Source organism: Carica papaya, chromosome 5 (assembly GCF_054855325.1).
Source record: "Carica papaya isolate Zhongbai chromosome 5, ASM5485532v1, whole genome shotgun sequence".
Taxonomy (NCBI): Eukaryota; Viridiplantae; Streptophyta; class Magnoliopsida; order Brassicales; family Caricaceae; genus Carica; species Carica papaya.
In genome coordinates, this window is record NC_142313.1 from 20,347,381 (window position 1) to 20,371,830 (window position 24,450).

The following is a 24,450-nucleotide window of genomic DNA, read 5'->3' on the forward strand; positions in this document are numbered from 1 at the left end:
TAGACAAACCCAAAACAAAATCCATTAAAATATCAATCCAAGATTCACTAGAAAAAGGTAAAGGTGTATACAATCCTTGATTCAAAACTTTAGATTTTGCTTGTTTGCACCCAACACATCTATCACAAATTCTTTGTACATCTCTCCTCATTTTGGGCCAATAGAAATGTTCCTTTAAAGTATCTAAAGTTTTTAAAATATCAAAATGTCCCATTAAACCTCCCCCATGAGATCTTTAACAAGCAACGTTTGCATAGAATAAATAGGATGCACAACTTATTCTCTTTAAATTAGCTATCCATTCTATAGAACTTACCGAATGTAACTTTCTCACATGCCTTAAAAATGTTAGAAAAATCAGAATCATTTTCGTAAAGAGATTTAAACATGTTCACATAAAGTATTGAGTAAAGCATACCTTCTTAAAAGTGCATCTGCCACAACATTCTCTTTGCCTTGCTTGTACGTAATCACATAATGAAATGTTTCAATGAACTCAACCCATTTAGCATGCCTCTTATTCAACTTACCTGGCCCCTTTAAGAATTTTAATGTTTGATGATCAGTTTGAGTGACAAATTCTTTGGGCCTTAGGTAATGCTGCCAATTATCCAAAGCTCGAACCAAAGCATTTATGAATCGCATTTAGTAGACTAGTTCAATGAAGCACCATGGAGCTTTTCACTAAAGTAGGCAATTGGTCTTTTTCCTTGCATAAGAACAGCCCCAACACCAACACTTGAAGCATCACACTCAATTTCAAAAGAATTAGCAAAGTTAGTAAAAAAAAAAAGGTGCCGAACAAAGCTTATCTTTTAACAAATTAAATGCTCGCACTTGATCCTTATCGCACTTGAAAACACAATTCTTTTTTATTACTTCCATAAGTGGTGCACCAATGGAGCTAAAGTCTTTGATTGCCTATAAAAACTAGCCAAACCATGAAAACTTCTTACCTCACTTATCAATTTAGGAATAGGCCATCTCTTAATAGCACTAACCTTCTTCTCTTCATCAACTTCAACACCTTGCTTACTCACAACAGAACCTAAAAACACAATTCAATCTAAACAAAAAGAACACTTCTTGAAATTACCATACAACCTCTCTTTTCTCAAGGTAACTAAAACACTCCTCAAATGTTCTTCTTGTTCATTCAAATCTCTGAATACACAAGGAATCATCAAGTTACACAATAACAAATTTTCCAATGAAAATTTTCAAAACATGATTCATAAGTTTCATGAAAGTACTTGATGCATTAGTTAAACCGAAAGGTATAATCAACCATTCATATAATCCATATTTTGTTTTGAAAGCAGCTTTCCATTCATCGCCCTCTTTCATTCGAATTTGATGATAACCACTTTTCAAATCAATTTTGCTTAAAATAATAGAGCCATATAATTCATCAAGTATATCATCTAACCTAGGAATAAGATGACGATACTTTACCGTAATGTTGTTAATCGCACAACAGTCAACACATACGCCAAGAACCATCTTTCTTAGGCACCAACAATACCGGAACAGCACATGGATTCATACTTTCTCTAACAAATCCCTTCTCTAACAACTCCTAAACTTGCCTTTGAAGCTCCTTTGTCTCCTCGGGATTACTTCTATAGACTGGTTTGTTTGGAATTGAGGCACTGGGTATGAAATTTATATGATGCTCAATACCTCTAATGGGTGGCAATCCATTCGCTATCTCTTCCGGAAAGACATCTTCATATTCATGCAAAAGAGAAACAAACACACTAGGCAAAGAAACACTAAGGTCGTTTGTGTTCAGATAAAGTTCCTTGTACATAAGCAAAGTATACTTTTCCTTGAAAACCAAGCTTCTTTAATATCACTCCTTCTTGTATACGAGCTCACTTGTTTCTTTTTACACTCATTTGAATTCTGCCCCTTTCTTTGTCAAACTCACTTTTCACTTCATTATTTTTTCCACTCTTTTCTTTTAAAAGCTCACTTTTGGATGTCTCGCATTTTTGCTCGCACTTTTTCCTTCACTCTTGTTTTCTCTCACTTTGTATTCTTCTAAGCTCGCCCTCATAAACTTCTTTTGGTGAAAGTGGTACAAGAGTAATTTTCTTTCCGTCTTTCTCAAAAGTGTAGTGATTTGTGAAACTGTTATGCATAGGCATTACATCGAATAACAATTCATCCTTATACTTTCTTATTTTGAATGCCACAAGAACTTGCTTTCTCACCCTTATATCCCCGCAATCATTGAGCCACGTCAATTTGTAAGGATGTAGATGTTTTGTACTAGACAGTCCCAACTTCTCTACGAGAGTGGTACTAGCAACATTTGTCATGCTGCAACCATCAATTATCACATCACATACGTGATCCTTCACAAGACATCTAGTATGAAACAAGTTCTCTTTTTGATCGCATTCGTCTTGTTGGACTTGTATATTCAAGAACCCTTTCACTTTCTGTCATGGTAAATTCTTCATCTTCATCATGAATTGCATCTTTATAGTATGGTATTTCTCCTTGATTCCCTTCTTCATTGGCCAAATAATACTTTCCATCAAGCATAAACATAGTTCTTTGATTTGGACAGTCCTGCTTGTAATGACCTACCCCTTGACACTAGAAACATTTAATTTTTCTTGCGTTAGTAGTGGAGTCAAGCTTACTCTTATCTTTGCTAGAATCGGATGTTTTAAGAACCTCTTTCAATTTTGCCTTAAGCTTGGATGACGAAGCCTTACCACATTTCCTCCAATTTTATTTTCATGTTCAAGTGTTGGAAGAAAAATGACGTGTTACCTTTTCTCTTCAATTGCTTCTCAACCTTCAAAGCAAGGTGAAACAAATATTCTAGCTCCATATAAGGCTGCAATTCAACCACATTAGAAATCTCCTTATTCAAACCATTAACAAATCTAGCCATTGTAGCCTCACTATCTTCCTTGACATTTGCTCTAATCATGGCCACTTCCATTTCTTTGTAGTACTCCTCAACACTCTTGGAACATTGTGTAAGATTTTGAAGTTGATTGTACAACTCTCTATAGCACTCCACTTCAAATTTCTCCATTCTTCAATAAGCCTCTCCACTTCTTCTTTGTATCATCCCAACAAGTAATAGCATAATCTTCAAAAACAGCAACGACAAGTTGTAGTTTCTTGGATTCAGTGTAGTTATTGCAATCAAATACTAGTTCAATCTTCTTTTCTCAATCCAAGTTTCAGGATCGATTTTTCCATGAAAGGATGGAATCTTGAATTTAACACCACCAAAATTGCTATTATTGTTTTTTCTTGCTCTTTGTTGCACCTCCTCTTCTTCTTCATTATCACCGCATGATTCATCATCTTCAAAGTCATTACTCTCTTGAACTCTATTTGGAAATCTCCTACCATGCATGGCTGGATTTAAGAGCATTTGGTTGCTGCCCCTAAATCCAGTTCTCTAGTTAAGGTTCGTTGTCGAGAATCAGAGCTTATATAAATGTGCTGAATTACAATTAGGAATAGAATAAACCAAGTTGGAAGGAAATAAAAGATAATTTGAATGAAACTTAACCAAGGTAGATTGAAATGAAAGATGTTTCCGAATTCTTAGAAAGAAATACAACTTAAAAGCAATTTTAGTCTAGGAAAGCAAACTGAATTTTTGTTTTAACTCCTATTTGAATCCTCTTTTTTTTAATCTCTCTTTTTTGCCTCTTGATATTCCTTTTTCTTTCACTTTCCTTTTCACCTTCTTTGGATTTTTTTTTGTTTCTTTTTTTTTTATGTAACACAACAGAAATAAACTTGAATGGACTAACTTTTTGGATGACAAACAGATCACAAAGAGTTGGAGAACAACAAAAGATTAAAAATAACAACAGAAAACAAGTTGAAATGAATGGAACAATGAGAGGACACTAAACTGATATGCTTGATGCTAAACAATAAGAAATGGATATGGAGGATGGAAATTGAAACAAAAACTTGAAACAATGAAACAAAAGTAAAGAGATGAAACACAAAGGATATAACCTGATTTAGTGCCTAAGCTTACTCTGATACCAAACTAATACGAACCAGGGGTATATTAACCGAGACCCAATATCTTTACACTTGGAAGCAACCCCTTGGAAAGCTAAATCAGATTTACCAAGTTCTTGATCCAATTCGATTCGTGAAAGAGAACTTTAGAATAAGTCCGCAACCCAAAGTCAACCCTTGAAGAATCTTTGAATAAACTACTCACAAAGTAATTAGCTTGGCTCGTAGGAACCCTGATTCAAACAAGAATCATAATAAGAGAAAAACCTCTCTTAAGAAACCTTGCATTAAGCAAATTCATATATCAACTTGTCTGTCTTTACAGAAGAGAATACTACCTATAAGTTTTAAGACATCCAAGAGTCACAACTCTTCATATTACCAAGTAAATATTTCTATTTAATAAGAAAAGCAAAAGTCTAAATACAATAAATGAAGACAACTAGATCCAATATATTTAAGTCAGAATTCGTTCTGAAATTTGTGAGCCAATTATTTATCTGATGAGATCCGAATTTTAGTTTATTTCTGTTGCGTTACATAAAAAAAAACATAAAAAAATAGAAAGAAGGTGAAAAGAAAAGTAAAAAAAAATAAGAAACTAAAAAAAGAGGATTCAAAAAGGAGTTAAAACAAAAACTAAGATTGCTTTCCTAGATTAAAATTTCTTTTAAGTTGTATTTCTTTCTAAGAACTCGGGTTTATCTTTCATTTCCTTTGTTGAGTTTCATTCAGATTATCTTTTATTTCCTTCCAACTAGGTTTATTCTATTCCTCATTGTAATTCGACACTTTTGTATAAGCGTTGATTCTCTACAACGAATGTTAACAAGAGAATTAGAGTGGTAAAAGGCTGAGTGTGAGTTCATCTAGAGAAAAGCCAAAATTTAAAAACGAGTGAAATTGGGTGATACCATTATTTGAGTGAGACACGTGAGGGAGTGAAGTGAGGAACTATTTTTTTTTTTTTTTTTTGCTTTACTAACGTCTTTTTGCAGCTTAATACAAGATGAGTGGACAAGCAAATGTCCACAAAATGAGTTAGATAGGTTCCAAGCCTTAACGGAACTGATAACAACTATAGATAGAAGATATGGTGAGATTATTGATCGAATGGAGAGGCTAGAAAGTTTCGGTTACAAGGGGGCAGCCACCAAATGGTCCTAATCCAGCCATGCGTGGTAGAAGATTTCCAAATAGAGTTCAAGAGAGTAATGACTTCGAAGATGATGAATCACATGGTGATAATGAAGAAGAAGAGGAGGTGCAACCAAGAGCAAGAAACGACAATAATAGCAACTTTGGTGGTGTTAAATTGAAGATTCCATCCTTTCATGGAAGAATGGATCTTGAAACTTACTTGGATTCGGAAAAGAAGATTGAAGTAGTATTTTATTGAATAACTACACTGAATCCAGGAAACTACAACTTGTTGCTGCTGTTTTTGATGATTATGCTATTACTTGGTGGGATGATACAAAAAAGAAGCGGAGAAGTAATAGGGAGAGGCCTGTCGAAGATTTGAGAGATTTGAAGTCCATCATGAGAACAAGATTTGTACCAAGCTATTACTTTAAAATCTTACAGAAGGTTCCAAGAGTGTTGAGGAGTACTACAAAGAAATGGAAGTGGTCATGATTAGAGCAAATGTTGAGGAAGATAGTGAAGCTACAATGGCTAGATTTCTTAAATGTTTGAATGAGGAGATTTCTAATGTGGCCGAATTGCAGCCTTATATAGAGGTAGAAGATTTGCTTCACCTTGCTTTGAAGGTTGAGAAGCAATTGAAGAGAAAACGGGAATGCAAGTCATTTTTCTTCCAACACTTCAATATTCAAATCAAATTGGAGGAAAAGTGATAAGGCTTCGTCATTTAAGCCTAAGGCAGAATCGAAAGAGGTTCCTAAAGCATCCGGTTCTGGCAATGATAAGAGTAAGCTTGACTCTACTATGAACGCAATAAATATTAAATGTTTCAAGTGTCAATGTGTAGGTCATTACAAGCGGGACTGTCCAAATCAAAGAACTAGTTTATGCTAGATGAAGAGTATTATTCGGCTAGTGAAGAAGAGAATGAAGGAGAAATACCATCCTATGAAGATGCAATTGATGATGAAGATGAATAATTTACCATGGCAGAAAGTGGAAGGGTTCTTGTAGCAAGAGGAGCTTTGAATATACAAATACAAGATGAATGCAATCAAAGAGAACTTGTTTCATACTAGATGTTTTGTGAAGGATCGCATACGTGATGTGTTAATTGATGGTGGTATTGTGACAAATGTTGCTAGTACTACTCTTGTAGAGAAGTTGGAGCTGTCTACTACAAAACATCCACATCCTTACAAATTGAAGTGGCTCAATGATTGCAGGGATAGAAGGGAGACAAAACACTTGTGGCATTAAAAATAGGCAAGTATAAGGATGAATTGTTATTCGATGTAGTGCCTATGCATGCTGGTAATCTTTTGTTGGGATGCCCTTGGCAATTTGATCGAAGGAACATAACGGTTTCACAAATCACTACACTTTTGAGAAAGACGGAAAGAAAATTACTCTTGTACCACTTTCACCAAAAGAAGTTTATGAGGGTGAGCTTAGAAGAATACAAAGTGAGAGAGAAAACAAGAGTGAAGGAAAAAGAGTGAGCGAATGTGAGACATCCAAGAGTGAGCTTTTAAAAGAAAATAGTGGAAAAAATAATGAAGTGAAAAATAAAGTGAGTTTGACAAAAGGGGCGGAATTCAAATGTGTAAAAAAAAAATAAGTTAGCTTGTATGCAAAAAGGAGTGATATTAAGGAGGCTTAGTTTTCAAGGAAAAGTATACTTGTGCTTATGTACAAGGAACTTTATCTAAACACTAACGACCTTAATGTTTCTTTTGCCTAGTGTGTTTGTTTCTCTTTTGCAGGAATATGAAGACGTCTTTCCGGAGGAGATACCTAATGGATTGCTACCAATTAGAGGTATTGAATATCAAATCAATTTCATACCAGTGCCTCAATTCCAAACAAACCAGTCTATAGAATTAATCACGAGGAGACAAAGGACCTTCAAAGGCAAGTTGAGGAGTTGTTGGGTAAGGGATTTGTGAGAGAAAGCATGAGTCCATGTGCTGTTCCCGTTGTTAAAGAAACATGGTTCTTGGCGTATGTGTTGATTGTTGTGCGATTAACAACATTACGGTAAAGTATCGTCATCCTATTCCTAGGTTAGATGATATGATTGATGAATTATATATGGCTTTACTATTTTTAGCAAAATTGATTTAAAAAGTGGTTATCATCAAATTCGAATAAAAGAGGGCATTGAATGGAAAACTACTTTCAAAACAAAATATGGATTATATTAATAGTTGGTTATGCCTTTCAGTTTAACTAATGCACCAAGTAATGAGACTTATTAATCATGTTTTGAAAGATTTCATTGGAAAATTTGTTGTTGTGTACTTTGATGATATCCTTGTGTATTCTAGAGATTTGAATGAACATGAAGAACATTTTGATGCAAACAAGGCTAAAAACACTCAAGATACTGAAAGAGCATCAAAAGGTGACTTGGAGCAAATTTCAAATGATGTAAATACAAATAGAGTTCCAAACCTAGAAAGTTTCAGCGGACCAGTAACAAGATCAAAGGCAAAGAAGCTTAAAGAGTTGCTGAAAGTTTTCACTTAAAAACAAGTGGATCATAGGCTGACCAAGTGTGGAAAGTTCAAATATGAGCTTTTTGAATGGCTCAAATTCGTAACTTTAATTGGATTCAAGTGATTTGGGATAATTTGGGCTTATTTGAGTCATATTGGTAATGGGTGAATAAGCCTTGTGTATGGGCTAGATTAGTTGAGTTATTTTTAAGTATTTTGGATTGTTTTATTTTACTTTGAGTTTATTAAGCCCATATAGTCAAGTGTAATTCATTTTGAGCTTAAGTCTTGTCTTAGTGTTCTTACAAGAATGAACCCATAACTATATTGTGCCACAAACAATTAGTGGTGTTGGTTAAGAAGATTGGAGTTACAAGCAGTTACATAACAATTACATGCCTATAATTAACTTAGTTATTGTTGGAGTTACAATAGTAATTATTCCATAATTAGCTCAGTTATTATAAGAGTTACAATTGTAGCTATTGTATTGTAACTTGTCATAGATTTCTTTGGCTATAAAAATCAAAGGAACTCTTCTTTGTGGTCATCAAGAGTTGTAATAAAATATTTCAGAATTGAGTTGAGAGTGTTTTGGCTTTCTTTTCACTTTATGCACAAAAGTATTGATTTGCAATACAATTGTTATACTTGTATTTCAATTTTGATTTCCTATTTCAATTGTTCATGGTGCTTGTTTAGATTGGGTTCAAGAGATATCATTTATCTTTCTTGGGTTATATTTAACTTCTACCATTTGGGTAATTGAACAAATTTGATTTATTTTTACTTGTGATCTAAATTATGTTCTAGACCGATTGAAGAGTTCTAAGGTTCAAGCAAGGGTCTTGCGGTTCCGCATCATTTGGTATCAGAGCATTAGTTCACCAAGTAAATTAGTCTATTCTTATTGTGTTGTCTTTATTTTCATTATTTTTTGCAAAAAAAAAGACAAATTTACATTCAGCAAAAAAAAAAAAATCAGATTAGCCTATTTTGCTTAATTGTGCAAAACACACTTAAACCAATTTTATCTTGTGTAATTGAAATACCTGTTATTATTTTCCTTTTATTTATCTCATATAATATTCAAATACATTTAAAATTTAAAAGGGAAACTCGTTTCAAGGCTGTTTGTTTGGTTGAGATTGTGTGTAATTTTTGGGGTTGTTTGGAAACAACTCACCTCAATTGAGTTTGTTTTCATCCAAAACAGTTTGTTTCACTTAATTTGAGTGTTTTGGGTGACAATTTGTGGTTCTTTTAAAAAATTACAAGTTTCGTGCATTAAATTCCAGATTCACCATTTTTTTTCTTGCATCTTTTAGTTTTCATTTAATATTTTTGCCCATTTGCTTCTTACTACATCTTAAGGTAATAATATTGATTAGTTGTTGCTTAATTGACATAAAAATCATCATACACTTATTTCTATATCAAGTGTGTGCTCTCCATTGTTTAGATTGTTCTAGTTTGCTTATAGAGTTGAATTCGTGTATCTTGTTTCTTCAAGAATTCTTCGTTATCTCTAATTAAAATTGAGTACATAGTGATAATTAATTGTTGTTTGAATTGATCATTTGGTATAAAGTTATAAAAGATTTATTGAGTGGTAAAAAATAAGAGAGTGTGAGCTTAAAAGAGGGTAAAAGCCAAAACTGAGTGAAACACGAGTGCCTATACTACGAGAGTAAACACGTGAGGGAGTGATTTGTGAGGTTGCAATCTATTTTTTCTATCATTAAAATTTTAGATTTGAAGATGGAGCCACAAGGGAGTGAAAGAACATCAAAAGATCAAGAATTCATCCTCAAAGTAATGCAACAACAATTTGAGAGGATTCAACTAGCTATTGGCAACATGAATGAGAAACTAGAGAAACAACAACGTGAGTTAAAATTCCATAGGAGGGGAAGCTTCCCAAACCAATCAAAGGGCAAGAAGACTTCCAACACCACTTTTTGATGAGGAAGTGGAAGAAGAGTTTGATGACCAAGCTACTTTGGTCAATGAAGGTCGAAATTATGGTAGGGGTCGAAACGATCTTGATAAAAACATTGGGAGTATCAAAATGAAAATCTCATCGTTTCTAGGCAAGAATGATCCGAATTCTTATCTTGAATGGGAACACAAGGCAGAGCTTATTTTTGAGTGCCACAATTATTCGGAGGCAAAAAAGATAAAGCTTGTGACCGTGGAGTTTGGAGAGTATGAAATTGTGTGGTGGGATCAACTCATCACAAGTAAAAGGAGAAATGAAGAGAGATCTATTTCCACTTGGGCCAAAATGAAGGCTATCATGAGAAAGCACTTTGTTCCTACTCACTACTATAGGGACTTACATCAAAAATTGCAAGGCCTTATACAAGGGAACAAGAGTGTAGAAGACTACTACAAAGAGATGGTGATAGCGATGATAAGGGCTAATATTGAAGAGGATAGGGAAGCTATTATGGCAAGGTTCTTAAATGGCCTTAACAAAGACATAACCAACATTCTAGAGCTTCAACATTATGTGGAGATTGATGATATGGTGTGATATGGTGCACATGGGTATAAAGATTGAAAGACAATTAAAGCAAAAGGGAAACACAAGGCAAGCCAACACTTATTCGGCCTAAAATTCCAACTGGAGGTCGAATTGGAGGGGAGATAACAAGGCTGTCCAATTCAAAAGAGATAACAAAACCAAGCCAAAAGATGCTAATGATAATAAAAATAAAAGTATTTCTAACTCCCAAACTCATAGGAATAGAGATATCAAGTGTTTTAGATGCTTGAGTTTTGATCATATTGCATCCCAAAGCCCAAATAAAGGTAATGGTGATGAAACAGATGATGAGAGTGATGTGGAGGATGAAATGCCTCCTTTGGAGGATTGTAGTGATGGGGAAATGCCTATGGAAGGTAGATTGTTAGTTTCTCGACATGCTTTGAATACGCAAGTAAGGAATGATGATGAGGGGGTTAAGTTGCAGAGAGAGAACATTTTTCATTCTAGATGTCTAGCGAATGGAAAATTGTGTAGCATGATTATTGATAAATTGTGGCTAGTATCTTGTTTGTTGATAAACTGGGTTTGGAAACTACTAAACATCCTAAACCCTATGAACTGCAATGGCTTAACAATAGTAGGGAGGTGAGAGTTAATAAGCAAGTGAGGGTGTCTTTTACTATTGGGAAGTATAGTGATGAGGTGACATGTGATGTAGTTCCTATGCAAGCTAGTCATATTTTGTTGGGAAGACCATGGTAATGGGATAGGAGAGTGATGCATGATGGGTATCTCAATAGGTACATGGTAGAAAAAGAGAGCAAAAAGTATACTCTTCTTCCTTTAACCCCTAAACAAGTATTTGAGGACCAAATGCAACTTGAAAAGTCCCATGATGAATGCGCACAAAGAGAGGCCGAGAGAAAAAGAACAGAAAAAAAAAGAGAAAAAAAAAGAGAGTGAGAGAAAATTAGAGTGGAAAAATAAAGATCAAAAGGAAAAAGAAAGAGAGGTGCATTCGACCATAACAAATAATGAAGGAAAGAAAATGAGCTTTTATGCTAAAATGAGAGATGTGAGAAAAGATTTATTTTCTAACAAGCCAATGATTGTCCTCATGTACAAGGAAGCTTGGTTCTCTATTAACGAATTTGACCTTTCTTTGCCAAGTGTTGTGGTTGAAGTTTTGCAGGAATTTAGCGATGTCTTTTCCGATGATCTACCTCAAGGTTTACCACCTTTGAGAGGGATTGAGCATCAAATTGACTTCATTCCCAGGGCTGCCATACCAAATAGACCAACCTACAGGAACAATCTTGAGGAGACCAAACAGCTTCAAAGGCAAGTGGAGGAGCTCTTACAAAAGGGGCACATTCCAGAAAGTTTAAGCCCATGCACAGTGCCCGTCTTATTAGTACCCACAAAAAAGATAGTAGTTGACGTATGTGTGTTGATTGTAGAGCCGTCAATAAAATAACGGTGCTGTTCTTATGCAAGATAAAAGACCCATTGCTTACTTCAGTGAGAAGCTCAATGGTGCACAATTGAATTATTCCACCTATGACAAAGAGTTTTATGCTTTGCTAAGAGCATTAGAGACATGGCAGCATTATTTATTACCAAAGAAATTTGTGATTCACACCTATCATGAATCTTTGAGGTATTTGAAAGGGCAAGGCAAGCTTAATAAACGACATGCAAAATGGGTGGAATTTATAGAGTCCTTCCCATATGTGATCCAATATAATCAAGGAAAAGAAAATGTGGTAGCTGATGCGCTTTCAAGAAGGTACGGTCTTATCTCTACTCTTTCTACAAGTTGTTGGGATTTGAGCATTTCAAAGAATTGTATGTGCATAATAATGATTTTTTAAATATTTATGTGGCTTGTGAACATGCGACATTTCAAGACTTTTATAGGCATGATGGTTTTCTATTTAAAAAGGAAAAATTATGTGTGCCTAATAGTTCTATTAGGGAGTTGCTTGTTCGTGAAGCACATAGTGGTGGTTTAATGGGACATTTTGGGATTGACAAAACTTTGAACATTTTACATGAACATTTCTTTTGGCTTAATATGCGCAAATATGTTGAGAAAATTTGTGCGCAGTGCATCTCATGTAGGCAAGCTAAGTCACCCATTCCTACACATCCTTGGGTTGATATTTCTATGGACTTTTTGTTGGGTTTGCCTAGGACTAGAAAAGGCCGAGACTCAATATTTGTTATTGTTGATCGGTTTTCCAAAATGGCACACTTTATACCATATCACAAAACAGATGATGCCACACACATAGCGGATTTATTTTTTTCGCGAAGTTGTTAGAATACTTTGCATTCCTAAAATCATTGTATCTAATTGGGATGTAAAGTTTTTAAGTCACTTTTGGCGAGTTTTGTGGTCCAAACTTGAGACCAAACTTTTATTTTCTACTACTTCACATCCACAAACGGATGGTCAAACTGAAGTAGTAAATAGAACACTTGGTACATTATTACGTGCTTTAATTGGAAGGCGCAAGATTTCGTTTGAACCCGGAGATTGGGTGTGAGTTCATATGCGCAAGGAACGATCTCCATCAAAATAGAAATCTAAGTTGGATGCTCATGGGGATGGTCCATTTCAAATCATAGCCAAAATCAATGAAAATGCCTACAAAGTGGACCTACCAGGTGAGTATAGTGTTTCGGCTACATTTAACATATCTGATTTTTCCCCTTTTGAAATTGATGCAGGAATTGATTCGAGGACGAATCCTTTTGAGGGGAGGGAGAATGATGCAAACAAGGGTAAAAACACTCAAGATACTCAAAGAGCATCAAAAGGTGACTTGGAGCAAATTTCAAATGATGTAAACACAAATAGAGTTCTAAACCTGGAAAGTTTCAGTGGACCAGTAATAAGATCAAAGGTAAAGAAGTTAAAGAGTTGCTCCAAGTTTTCACTCAAAAACATGTGGATGATGGGTTAGCCAATTATGGAAAGTTCAAATATGAGCTTTTTGAATCGCCCAAATTCCTAATTTTAATTGGATTTAAGTGATTTGTGATAATTTGGACTTGTTTGAGTCTTATTGGTCATTGTGAATAAGCCTTGTGTACGGGCTGGATTAGTTAAGTTATTTTAAATATTTTGGATTGTTTTATTTTACTTTGAGTTAATTAAGCCCATATAGTCAAGTGTAACTCATTTTGGGCTTAAGTCTTGTCTTAGTGTTATTACAAGAATGAGCCCATAACTATATGGTGCCACAAACAATTAGTGGCGTTGGTTAAGAAGATTGGAGTCACAAGGAGTTACATGACCATTATATGCCTATAATTAGCCTAGTTATTGTTGGAGTTACAATTGTAATTATCACATAATTAGCCTAGTTATTATGGGAGTTACAATTGTAGTTATTGTGTTGTAACTTATTATTGATTTCTTTGGCTATAAAAACCAAAGGAACTCTTCTTTGTGCTCATCAAGAGTTGTAATCAAATATTTCAGAATTGAGTTGAGAGTATTTTGGCTTTCTTTTCACTTTATGCACAAGGTGTTGATTTGGAATATAATTGTTATCACTTGTATTTCAATTTTTATTTCCTATTTCAATTGTTCTTGATGCTTGTTTGGATTAAGTTCAAGGGATATCATTTATCTTTTTTGGTTTCTATTTAACTTCTACCATTTGGGTGATTGAACAAATTTGATTCATTTTTACTTGATATCTAAATTCTGTTCTAAACTGATTGAAGAGTTCTAAGGTTCAAGCAAGAGTCTTGGGGTTCCGCATCACATTTGAGGAGTGTTTTAGTCACCTTGAGAAAAGAGAGATTGTATGCTGATTTCAAGAAGTGTTCTTGTTGTTTAGATCGAATTGTGTTTTTGGGTCTTGTTTTGAGTAAGCAAGGTATTGAAGTTGATGAAGAGAAGGTAAGTGCTATTAAGAGCTGGCCTATTCCTAAATCGGCATGTGAGGTAAGAAGTTTTCATGGTTTAGCTAGTTTTTATAGGCGATTCGTTAAAGACTTTAGTACCATTGCTGCATTACTTACGGAAGTAATAAGAAAGAATTGTGTTTTCAAGTGGGATAAGGATCAAGAGCGAGCATTTAATTTGTTAAAAGATAGGCTTTGTTTGGCACCTATTTTTGCTTTGCCTAACTTTGCTAATACTTTTGAAATTGAGTGTGATGCTTCAATTGTTGGTGGTGGGGCTGTTCTAATGCAAGGAAAAAGCCCAATTGCCTACTTTAGGGAAAAGCTCCATGGTGCTTCATTGAACTATTCTACCTATGATAAGGAACTTTATGCTTTGGTTCGAGCTTTGGGGAATTATCAGCATTACCTGAGGCCTAAAAAAGTTGTCATTCATACTGATCATCAATCATTAAAGTTCTTAAAGGGGGCAAGGTAAGTTGAATAAGAGGCATGCTAAATGGGTTGAGTTCATTGAAACATTTCCTTATGTAATAGGCTCGTACCTCTGTTTCCTCGAGTTCAAAGGAGACAGGATCTTAAGTCTGGTAGATGAATCGTGACCGTGTGATCAAAGCTGTTTTCCTCGGACCCATCCCTTACATAATAATGCTTAGAGAAATATTCACCGATAAACCGTTACTCAACCATTCCTTATGAAATGCAGGTGCAGAGAGATGAGGAGAGGAAGACCCTCACTAAACCAAGCGGCCTGGGATAATTCACTTCGAGAGGATGTAGACAGGTTATTTGAGATGATGGAAGGATTCATAACTGCCCAGCAAGGGCGAGAGGAGAGAAAGAGTTACCCGACCCTCCTCCACTACCGTAGGTTGAGCCTCTGCTACAGCAGGCTGATCCCGAGCCACCCCGGCACTAGCCTGCTCCTCCACAGTACCACCCGGCACCATTACCGCAGTACAACCCGGTGCCCCAGCCACATTACTACCCGGCACCGCCACAGCACAACCCAGTGCCCCCATCATATCAGCAGGTGCCACCACAGGACCCCCCAGTCTATCCCCAGCCGGGTCCAGTCCCTCCTCCACGGGACCCCGTTCCTTCCTTGATCGACCCGAGCTACATAGAGAGGTACAGGAAACTGAACCCCTCCACCTTTGCAGGGGGATCCTCTTTTGAAGAGGCCCAGTACTGGCTGGCAGAGACTGAGAGAGCTTTCAGGACCTTGGGAGTAGTTCCTGAGCAGAGAGTTGCCCTTGCTTCCTACATGCTGGTAGGGGAAGTAGGACGTTGGTGGGAGCTCAAGCAGACCACCCTGCCTACACCAGTCACTTGGGAGCAGTTCTTAGCGGCCTTCCATGCGGAGTATCTCCCTGAGCACATCCGACACCTAAAGGAAACGGAGTTTATTCAACTGGTTCAGGGAAACATGACAGTATTAGAATATGCTCGTAAGTTCCTAGAGCTGGACCGATACTCCCCGGAGACATTGATGGATGAGGGCCGAAAGGCCAGGAGATTCCAGTGGGGTCTCCGCCTAGAGATCAGGCAACACTTGTTAGTACTGGAGCTCAAGACATATTCAGCAGTCCTAGCAAAGGCATAGATCATGGAAAGAAGCTTCAGCACCCGTCCTCAGCCAGGAGGGAGTTCCCGACCCTCAGCTCCGTTCCGCAGGCCAGCACCTACTGCGCCTGCCCAACCAAATAAGAGGCCCAGACCAGCCATCCAGGCCCCTCCTCAGGCTCCAGGGGCAGCACGTGGGAAGATCTGTCAGTACTGCAGCAGAGATCACAGGGACCGACCTTGCTACCGCCTCAACAACACTTGTTGCATTTGTGGCAGTGCACAACATTATGCAAGAGAATGCTCGAGGAACCAGAATCAAGGGAGGCCTCCTATCCAGGGCAGAGCTTACAACCTTACCCAGTAGGATGCCGACGCCAACCCGGATGTAGTACAGGGTATGTATACTATCTGTGACCATATTGCTCATGTTTTATTTAACACTAGTGCATCGCACTCTTTTGTTTCACATGCTTTTGCTTCCAAAATTAATGTATCACCTGATAAACTTGATTCATTGTTGTTTGTGTCTACTGCCGGGGGTGAAACACTAATAGGGAAAGTTATCTATAGGGCTTGTGCCGTGGAGATAGCAAATAGGAAACTGAGTGTAGACCTGATAGGGTTAGACACAGGGGATTTTGATGTAATCTTAGGAATGGATTGGCTAGTGGTGTATCACGCCACCATAGATTGCTTTAACAAGAAAGTTGTATTTAATCCTCCTAACGATGAGCCATTTACAAATTAATAAAATTACTCAGTACTTATTCCTTGATGGCAAGTTTTCTTAACTTCTAATCCCTTAATCTTGCTGTTTTCTCTGACTAGGCAAACCTAAGAGGAAAATTTATATTCAAGAGATTCCGGTAGTCCGAGATTTCCCAGATGTGTTTTCGGACAAACTGCCCGATCTGCCGGTGGATAGAGAAGTCGAGTTCACTATAGACCTACAGCCAGGTACCCAACCCATTTCAGTTGCTCCTTACAGCATGAGCCGCATTGAGATGGAAGAGCTGAGGAAACATATCACTAAATTGTAAGAAAGTAGTTTTATTAGACACAGTGTGTCCCCTTGGGGTGTTGGAGTCACTTTTGCAAGGAAGGGAGATGGAACGTTGAGACTGTGCATTGATTACAGAGGATTGAACAAGGTTACGGTCAAAAACAAGTATCCCCTTCCCCGGATTGATGACCTCTTTGATTAGCTGCAGGGTGCACAGGTCTTCTCTAAAATAGACCTACGATCAGGTTACCATCAGGTGAAGATAAGAATAGAAGACATCCCCAAGACGGCCTTCCGAACCAGGTACGGACACTATGAGTTCCTGGTCATGCCATTTGGGCTAACCAATGCCCCTGCAATCTTTATGGATCTGATGAACAGGGTCTTCAGAGAGTTCTTGGATCAATTTGTCATCATGTTCATCGATGATATCTTAGTCTACTCAAAAAGCAGAGAAGAATATGCTCACCATCTTGCCCAAATTTTACAGGTCCTTAGAAACAAGAGGTTATATGCGAAGTTGAGTAAGTGTGGATTATGGTTTGAGCAGACCGCCTTCCTAGGACACATCATATCGAAGGAAGGGGTATCAGTGAATCCTGAAAAGGTTGAAGCGGTACTTGGCTGGGAGAAGCTAACATCAGTTAAGGAAATCCGTAGCTTCCTGGGAATGGCAGGTTATTACCGCAGGTTCGTTGAAGGATTCTCCAGTTTAGCAGCTCCTCTAACCCGACTCACAAAGAAGAATGCCAAGTTTGAGTGGAATGAGGACTGCGAAAGAAGTTTTTCAGAATTAAAGAAGCGGCTGACCACTACACTCGTGCTGGCTTTACCGAGTGGATCGGGAAGATATACAGCTTATAGTGATGCCTCCTATCTGGGCCTGGGTTGTGTCCTAATGCAGCATGAAAAGGTTATAGCATACGGGTCCAGACAGTTAAAGAATCATGAGAAGAACTATCCCACCCATGACTTGGAGCTTACCGCAATCATTCACGCCTTGAAAACCTGACACCATTATTTGTACGGAGAGACCTTTCAGATCTATACCGATCATAAGAGTTTGAAACACATATTCACTCAGAAGGATCTCAACATGCGTCAGAGAAGGTGGATGAAACTCCTTAAGGACTATGATTGTGATATCTTATACCATCCAGGTAAGGGCAACGTGGTAGCAGATGCTCTCAGCAGGAAAAGTGCAGGTATCTTAGCCCATTTGATGGTTTCAGAATGCAGACCAATTGGGGCCACGCAACAGGTTCGACTTCATGATCTGAAGAGAGTCACATATTTGGGCCGCCTGACAGTCCAGCCCGAGTTAATCCAGAGAATAAGGAAAGCCCAGACAGTTGACCTCGCCCTGGTAGTCCGCAAAAAGGATGCAGAACAGGGAGGGAGCTCAGAATTCCGAATCTCTGCCGATGGATTACTTCGTTTCCAAGACAGGGTGTGTGTCCCAGATGACAGTGACTTAAAAAGAGACATCATGACGGAGTCCCATAGCTCGAAGTTTGTCATGCATCCAGGAAGCACCAAAATGTACCAAAGCATGCGACCCCGGTTTTGGTGGCATGGGATGAAGAGAGACATAGCCGACTTTGTATCTAAATGCTTGGTATGTCAGTAGGTCAAGGCAGAGCATCAGCGCCCAGGTGGGTTGCTTCAGCCTTTACCGATCCCGGAGTGGGAACATATCACCATGGACTTCGTATCGGTGCTACCCAAGGCACATTCAGGACATGATGCCATATGGGTAATCGTTGATCGACTTACCAAGTCTTCCCACTTCCTAGCCATCAGGATGACTGATTCATTGGACAAGTTGGCAAGAATGTATATCCGGGAGATAGTCAGATTGCATGGGGTTCTAGTGACAGTAGTATCCGACAAGGATCCCAGGTTCACTTCTTGGTTTTGGAGTAGCTTCCAGCAAGCTATGGGAACAAAGCTGTCTCTTAGTACTGCCTTCCATCCCCAGACTGATGGACAATTCGTACGCTTGAGGATATGCTCCGAGCTTGTGTCTTGGACTATGGGGGCCATTGGGACGACCATCTATCCCTGATAGAGTCTGCCTACAACAACAACTACCAAGCTAGCATCGACATGGCTCCATATGAGGCGTTATATGGGCGCCCGTGCAGATCACCGATTTATTGGGAGGAAGTAGGCGATAGAAGATTGTTCGGCCCTGAGTTGGTAGAGGATACCACGTCCAAAATAGTTAAAATCAGAAAAAATATTCAGACAGCTCATAGTAGACAGAAGAGTTATGCAGATACCCGGAGGAGAGACCTAGCGTTTGAGAAAGGCGACCGGGTGTTTCTAAAGGTCACTCATTTCAAGGGAATTAGTGGGTTCAACAGGAGGGAAAAATTAAACCCCCGATATATTAGACCATTTGAAATCTTAGACAGGATTGGTACTGCTGCCTACAGACTAGCACTGCCTCCAGAGCTCTCCAGAGTCCACAATGTGTTCCACGTATCCATGCTACAAAAGTACAACCCGGACCCTTCTCATGTCTTGGCTCATGAACCGCTTCCACTCCAAGAGCACTTGTCTTATGAAGAAGTACCAGTCGGTATCACAGACCGAAAGAGTAGAATACTCCGCAACCGAAAAATATCATTTGTAAAGGTCGTGTGGCAGAACCACACGCCCAGGGAGGCTACCTGGGAGCTAGAATCAGAATTTAGAGCCCAATATCCCCATTTGTTCGACCAAAAGTAAGAGGCAAATTTGGGGGACCAAATTTCTTTAAGGGGGGAGAGTTGTAACACCCAAGTATTTTAATTTTTATTTTTATTATTATTTTTTTTATTTTCCTTTTTTTTGTATTTGAATTTTTTAGATTTTTAATTAATTTAATTTGATTTAATTTAATTTAATTTAATGAAAATAAAAATAAAAATAATGATAAAATTGGGTAAAAATATTATTTGAATTTAATTGAAATTGATTTTGGAAAAAAATGGGTGAAAATTTGGATTATGGGGGTGTTTTTGAAAAGAAAATCAGAAACCGGGGGTCAAAATGCAATTTAGAAAAGTTGTGCCACGTCAGCACCTACGTCAGCACCCACGTCAGCGGCCCGGTCAGCAGCTCCGGCCAACCAGGACACGCCGCGTGGCAAGGAAACGCTAACCAGAGAACGGGCCACGTGGGCGATCCACGTGCGCGCGATTGGACGGTCCAAATCCGTTCCCGCGTGCACTGACGGCCCAGATCAAACGTGCACACGGATGGCCCAGATTCACGCGTATAGACGACCCATATTCAATCAGGTACGGACGGCCTAGATTTAATCCCAATTAAATCGCGATCGGACGGTCCAGATTTAATCTTGATGGACGGTTGAGATTAAAAGGCAAAGAGTATAAATAACCCCACCCACACCTGACCACAAAACCCTAGCCGCCAGTGCCTCAGCGGAGAAGAAGAACCAGACGCCGGAGGAGCCAGCCGCCGCCACCCGCCGCCGCACCGGGGAAGTTTTTGACTGCCGATCGAGGTAAATTTTCTCCCCCTGGCTCATTTTTTGATGCTGAGTCCGTCTATGACCAAATCGGAGCCAAACCACCGGCCAAACGGCCGAAAAACCCGACCGAAGTCCAGCGGCGCCGCCGCGCCCCCCTCTGTTTTTGCCTCCGATGAGGCCCTTCCTGGCCTCCGTTCGATGCAAATTTTATACCACTGTGATCACCATTCTTTTCTCTACAGGTTGATTGGAACCAAACATCAAAACGTGACTCATGCCGGAGGAGTCGCCGCACCTGAGAGCACCGCCGCCGGTAAATTTCGATTTTTCGTGATTTTTTGGTCCACCGAGGGCCCTAGGGTTGTTTTATCGCAGGGACCGATGCAAGTGTGGCCGAATTCGGCCGAAAACGACCAACCTGAGGCGAATCGCCGCCACAAGCGGCGGCGCCGTCGCCGTGCTGGAATTCCGATATTGGCTGAAAGGGACCCTAGGTCTGATTTGGGATTTTTTGGGACACATGCAGGTACCGGTAGTGTGTTTCCGTTTTTCGAAAGAAATTCAGAAAAATTTGGGACAGCCTGTAGGCACACTGTAGAGTCGAATTTAGAACCTGAAACAAGTAAGGACCCCTCACCCTATTTCCTATCACGGTATTAAAGCTAAATAAATAATTAAACTGTACTTTGTGACTTTATAGATGTATAATTGATTAAGGTTGCCAATGGAGCCTGAGTTTGATATATTGTTGGTTAGTTGTTGTTTGATCTAATTTTCAGTATAAAATGCAGTATGATGTTTGATATAATTATGTTATGGTCTCGTATGCATAAATCATGGTTTCTTTTATTATGCTTTGTATTATGGTGAACCCGATACTGTATTGTCTTGTTTGGTGTCAATTACTGGTTTACATGTTATGTATGATTGGATGATTGAGATCAAGAAAAAAGGCAAAATGGATAATGTGGACAGCCTGACTAGATATCCTGGGAGATGGTGGATGGACCGGGTCCGTAGAAAACCCTACCGGGAACTTGGTCTCTCATACCGGACGGGGTATGGAGACCTTATATGTTTTGGCGCCCATACCGGACGAGGTATGGGGACGACCTGTTTCACCCTCATACCGGACGGGGTATTGAGGTTCATGGTTTTGGCGCCCATACCGGACGGGGTATGGGAACGGCCCTGGAATCATGTTGTAAATGTTAATGGTTCACGTGTAGCGGGGACTCCTATGGATCCCCAGGGATACTAGTAGGCTGGTAAAAGAGGAAATCTGTTTTCTGATGATTGAAATGTAAATGTATGATATGTGTTATGTTATAAAGTGTGTATGATTTCATGATATTATAAGGTTATTATTTTCATATGTTGTTTTCATATATCTCACCGAGGTAAGTGGACAGTAAAGGTTTTTATGTTAATAAACGAGTTCGTTATAAATTATGCTCCATTGGTCATTTTTATTTTTTACCCACCTTTACTTCCGTGGCGGTGAGAGAGTGTGATGTCTTTACTGGGCTGGTGTAGCTCATCTCTTATTTAACCATTTCAGATCAGGAAGACGTTGTTCTCGAGCCTGTTCCGCAGGAAGACGGCAAAGGGGACGCCTAAAGACTTCATAGTTATATTTATAGTTTTTATTTCGAGTATCTCTTTTAGTTAGTTTGTTCCTTCATGTTTAGAGTACGTTTTGGTTATTGTGTAAGGGATGTTAATCAAAATTTTTATTACGCTTTTGCATTTGAGATTTTAATACATATATTTCATTTAAATTTTCGGGGCCTTTACATGCTAAATGGGTTGAGTTCATTGAAACATTTCCTTATGTGATTAAGTACAAGCAAGGCAAAGATAATGTTGTGGCATATGCACTTTCAAGAAGGTATGCTTTACTCAATGCTTTAGGTGCTCAAATGCTTGGTTTTGAACATGTTAAATCTCTTTACGAAAATGATTCTGATTTTTCTAGCATTTTTAAGGCATGTGAGATAGTTGGATTCAGTAAGTTCTATAGAATGGATGGGTTTTTATTTAAAGAGAATAAGTTGTGCATAAGTCTTATTTGTTCTATTCGAATGTTGCTTGTTAGAGAATCTCATGGGGGGAGCTTCGTTTAATGGGACATTTTGGTATTTCATAAACTTTAGATACCTTAAAGGAACATTTCTATTGGCCTAAAATGAGGAAAGATGTGCAAAGAATTTGTGGCAGATGTGTCGTGTGCAAACAAGCAAAATCTAAAGTTTTGAATCAAGGATTGTATATACCTTTACCTAGATCAAGGAAAAGAAAAATTTTAATTTTTATAGTGGTTGAAAGGTTTTCAAAGCTGTCGCATCTTATACCTTGTAATAAAACTAATGATGCCACTAACATTGCAAATCTGTTCTTTAGGGAAGTAGTACATTTGCATGGCATTCCAAAAACAATTATAAGTGATAGGGATGCAAAATTTGTAAGTTATTTTTGGAAAGTTTTGTGGAGTAAATTAGAAACTAGGTTGTTAGTTTCTACTACTTGTCATCCACAAACTGATAGTCAAACTGAAGTTGTGAATCTCTAGGAACTTTGTTGCATGCTATTGTCCAAAAGAATTTGAAGAATTGGGAAGAGTGCATTCCATTTGTTGAGTTCGCTTATAATAGAGTTTTGCATTCTACTACTGGTTATTCACCATTTGAAGTTGTTTATGGTTTTAATCCTTCAACTCCTTTGGATTTTGTTCCTTTACCATGTAATGAAAGAACTAATTTAGATGGAAAGAAAAAACCAGATTTGGTGATGCAAACAAGGCTAAAAACACTCAAGATACTCAATGAGCATCAAAATGTGAATTGGAGCAAATTTCAAATAACATGAACACAAATAAAGTTCCAAAACTGAAAAGTTTCAGCGGACCAGTAACAAGATCAAAGGTAAAGAAACTTAAAGAGTTGCTCCAACTTTTCACTCAAAAACGTGGATGATGGACTGGCCAATTGTGGAAGGTTCAAATATGAGCTTTTTGAACAGTCCAAATTCGTAACTTTAATTGGGTTTAAATGATTTGGGATGATTTGGGCTTGTTTGAGTCTTATTAGTAATGGGTGAATAAGCCTTGTGTATGGACTTGATTAGTTGAGTTGTTTTAAGTATTTTGGATTGTTTTATTTTAGTTTGAGTTAATTAAAGCCCACATAGTCAAGTGTAACTCATTTGGGCTTAAGTCTTATTTCGGTGTTATTACAAGAATGAGCTCACAACTATATGGTACCACAAACAATTAGTGGTGTTGGTTAAGAAGATTGAAGTTACAAACAGTTGCATAACAATTACATGACTATAATTAGCCTAGTTATTGTTGGAGTTATAATTATAATTATCACATAATTAGCGTAGTTATTGTGGGAGTTACAATTTTAGTTATTGTGTTGTAACTTATCATCGATTTCTTTGGCTATAAATACCAAAGAAACTCTTCTTTGTGGACATCAAGAGTGGTAATTAAATATTTCAGAATTGAGTTGAGAGCATTTTGGGTTTCTTTTCACTTTATACACAAGGTGTTGATTTGGAATACAATTATTATCACCTGTATTCAATTTTGATTTCCTATTCCAAATCAACACCTTCTGCATAAAGTGAAAAGAAAGCCAAAACGCTCTCAACTCAATTCTGAAATATTTTATTACAACTCTTGATGTCCACAAAAAAGAGTTTCTTTGGTATTTATAGCTGAAGAAATCAATGATAAGTAACAATACAATAACTACAATTGTAACTCCCACAATAACTAGGTTAATTATGTGGTAATTACAATTGTAACTCCAACAATAACTAAACTAATTATAGGCATGTAATTGTTATGTAACTCCTTGTAACTCCAATCTTCTTAACCAACACCACTAATTGTTTGTGGCACCATATAATTATGGGCTTATTCTTGTAATAACACTAAGACAAGACTTAAGCCCAAAATGAGTTATACTTAACTATATGGGCTTAATTAACTCAAACTAAAATAAAACAATCCAAAATATTTAAAACAACTCAACTAATCCAGCAATACACAAGGCTTATTCATCCATTATCAATAAGACTCAAACAAGCCCAAATTATCCCAAATCACTTAAATCTAATTAAAGTTACGAATGTGGGCTGTTCAAAAAACTCATATTTAAACTTTCCACAATTGGCCAGCCCATCATCCACATGTTTTTGAGTAAAAACTTGGAGCAACTCTTTAAGCTTCTTTGCCTTTGATCTTATTACTGCTTCGCTAAAACTTTCCAGGTTTGGAACTGTATTTGTGTCATTTGAA

At 37.9% G+C, this 24,450-nt stretch overlaps 2 protein-coding genes across 2 annotated transcripts; one reads left to right on the top strand and one right to left on the bottom strand.

Moving 5' to 3' along the window:
- Positions 1 to 653: 653 nt before the first annotated feature.
- Positions 654 to 3,061, bottom strand: LOC110809000 (uncharacterized). The gene is made up of 7 exons (XM_088220511.1): positions 2,791 to 3,061; positions 2,440 to 2,519; positions 2,036 to 2,363; positions 1,590 to 1,728; positions 1,254 to 1,429; positions 957 to 1,048; positions 654 to 752 (listed from the first exon to the last, which is right to left on the bottom strand). The coding sequence occupies exons 1-7, from the start codon at positions 3,059 to 3,061 to the stop codon at positions 654 to 656; spliced, it is 1,185 nt and encodes a 394-aa protein (XP_088076637.1).
- Positions 3,062 to 5,642: 2,581 nt separating this feature from the next.
- Positions 5,643 to 23,009, top strand: LOC148254938 (uncharacterized). Its single transcript, XM_088220512.1, has 12 exons — positions 5,643 to 5,792; positions 6,933 to 6,987; positions 7,041 to 7,170; positions 10,002 to 10,127; positions 10,474 to 10,581; positions 10,722 to 10,919; positions 11,332 to 11,543; positions 11,659 to 12,009; positions 14,019 to 14,559; positions 20,859 to 20,892; positions 21,986 to 22,151; positions 22,714 to 23,009. The coding sequence occupies exons 1-12, from the start codon at positions 5,643 to 5,645 to the stop codon at positions 23,007 to 23,009; spliced, it is 2,367 nt and encodes a 788-aa protein (XP_088076638.1).
- Positions 23,010 to 24,450: the final 1,441 nt, after the last annotated feature.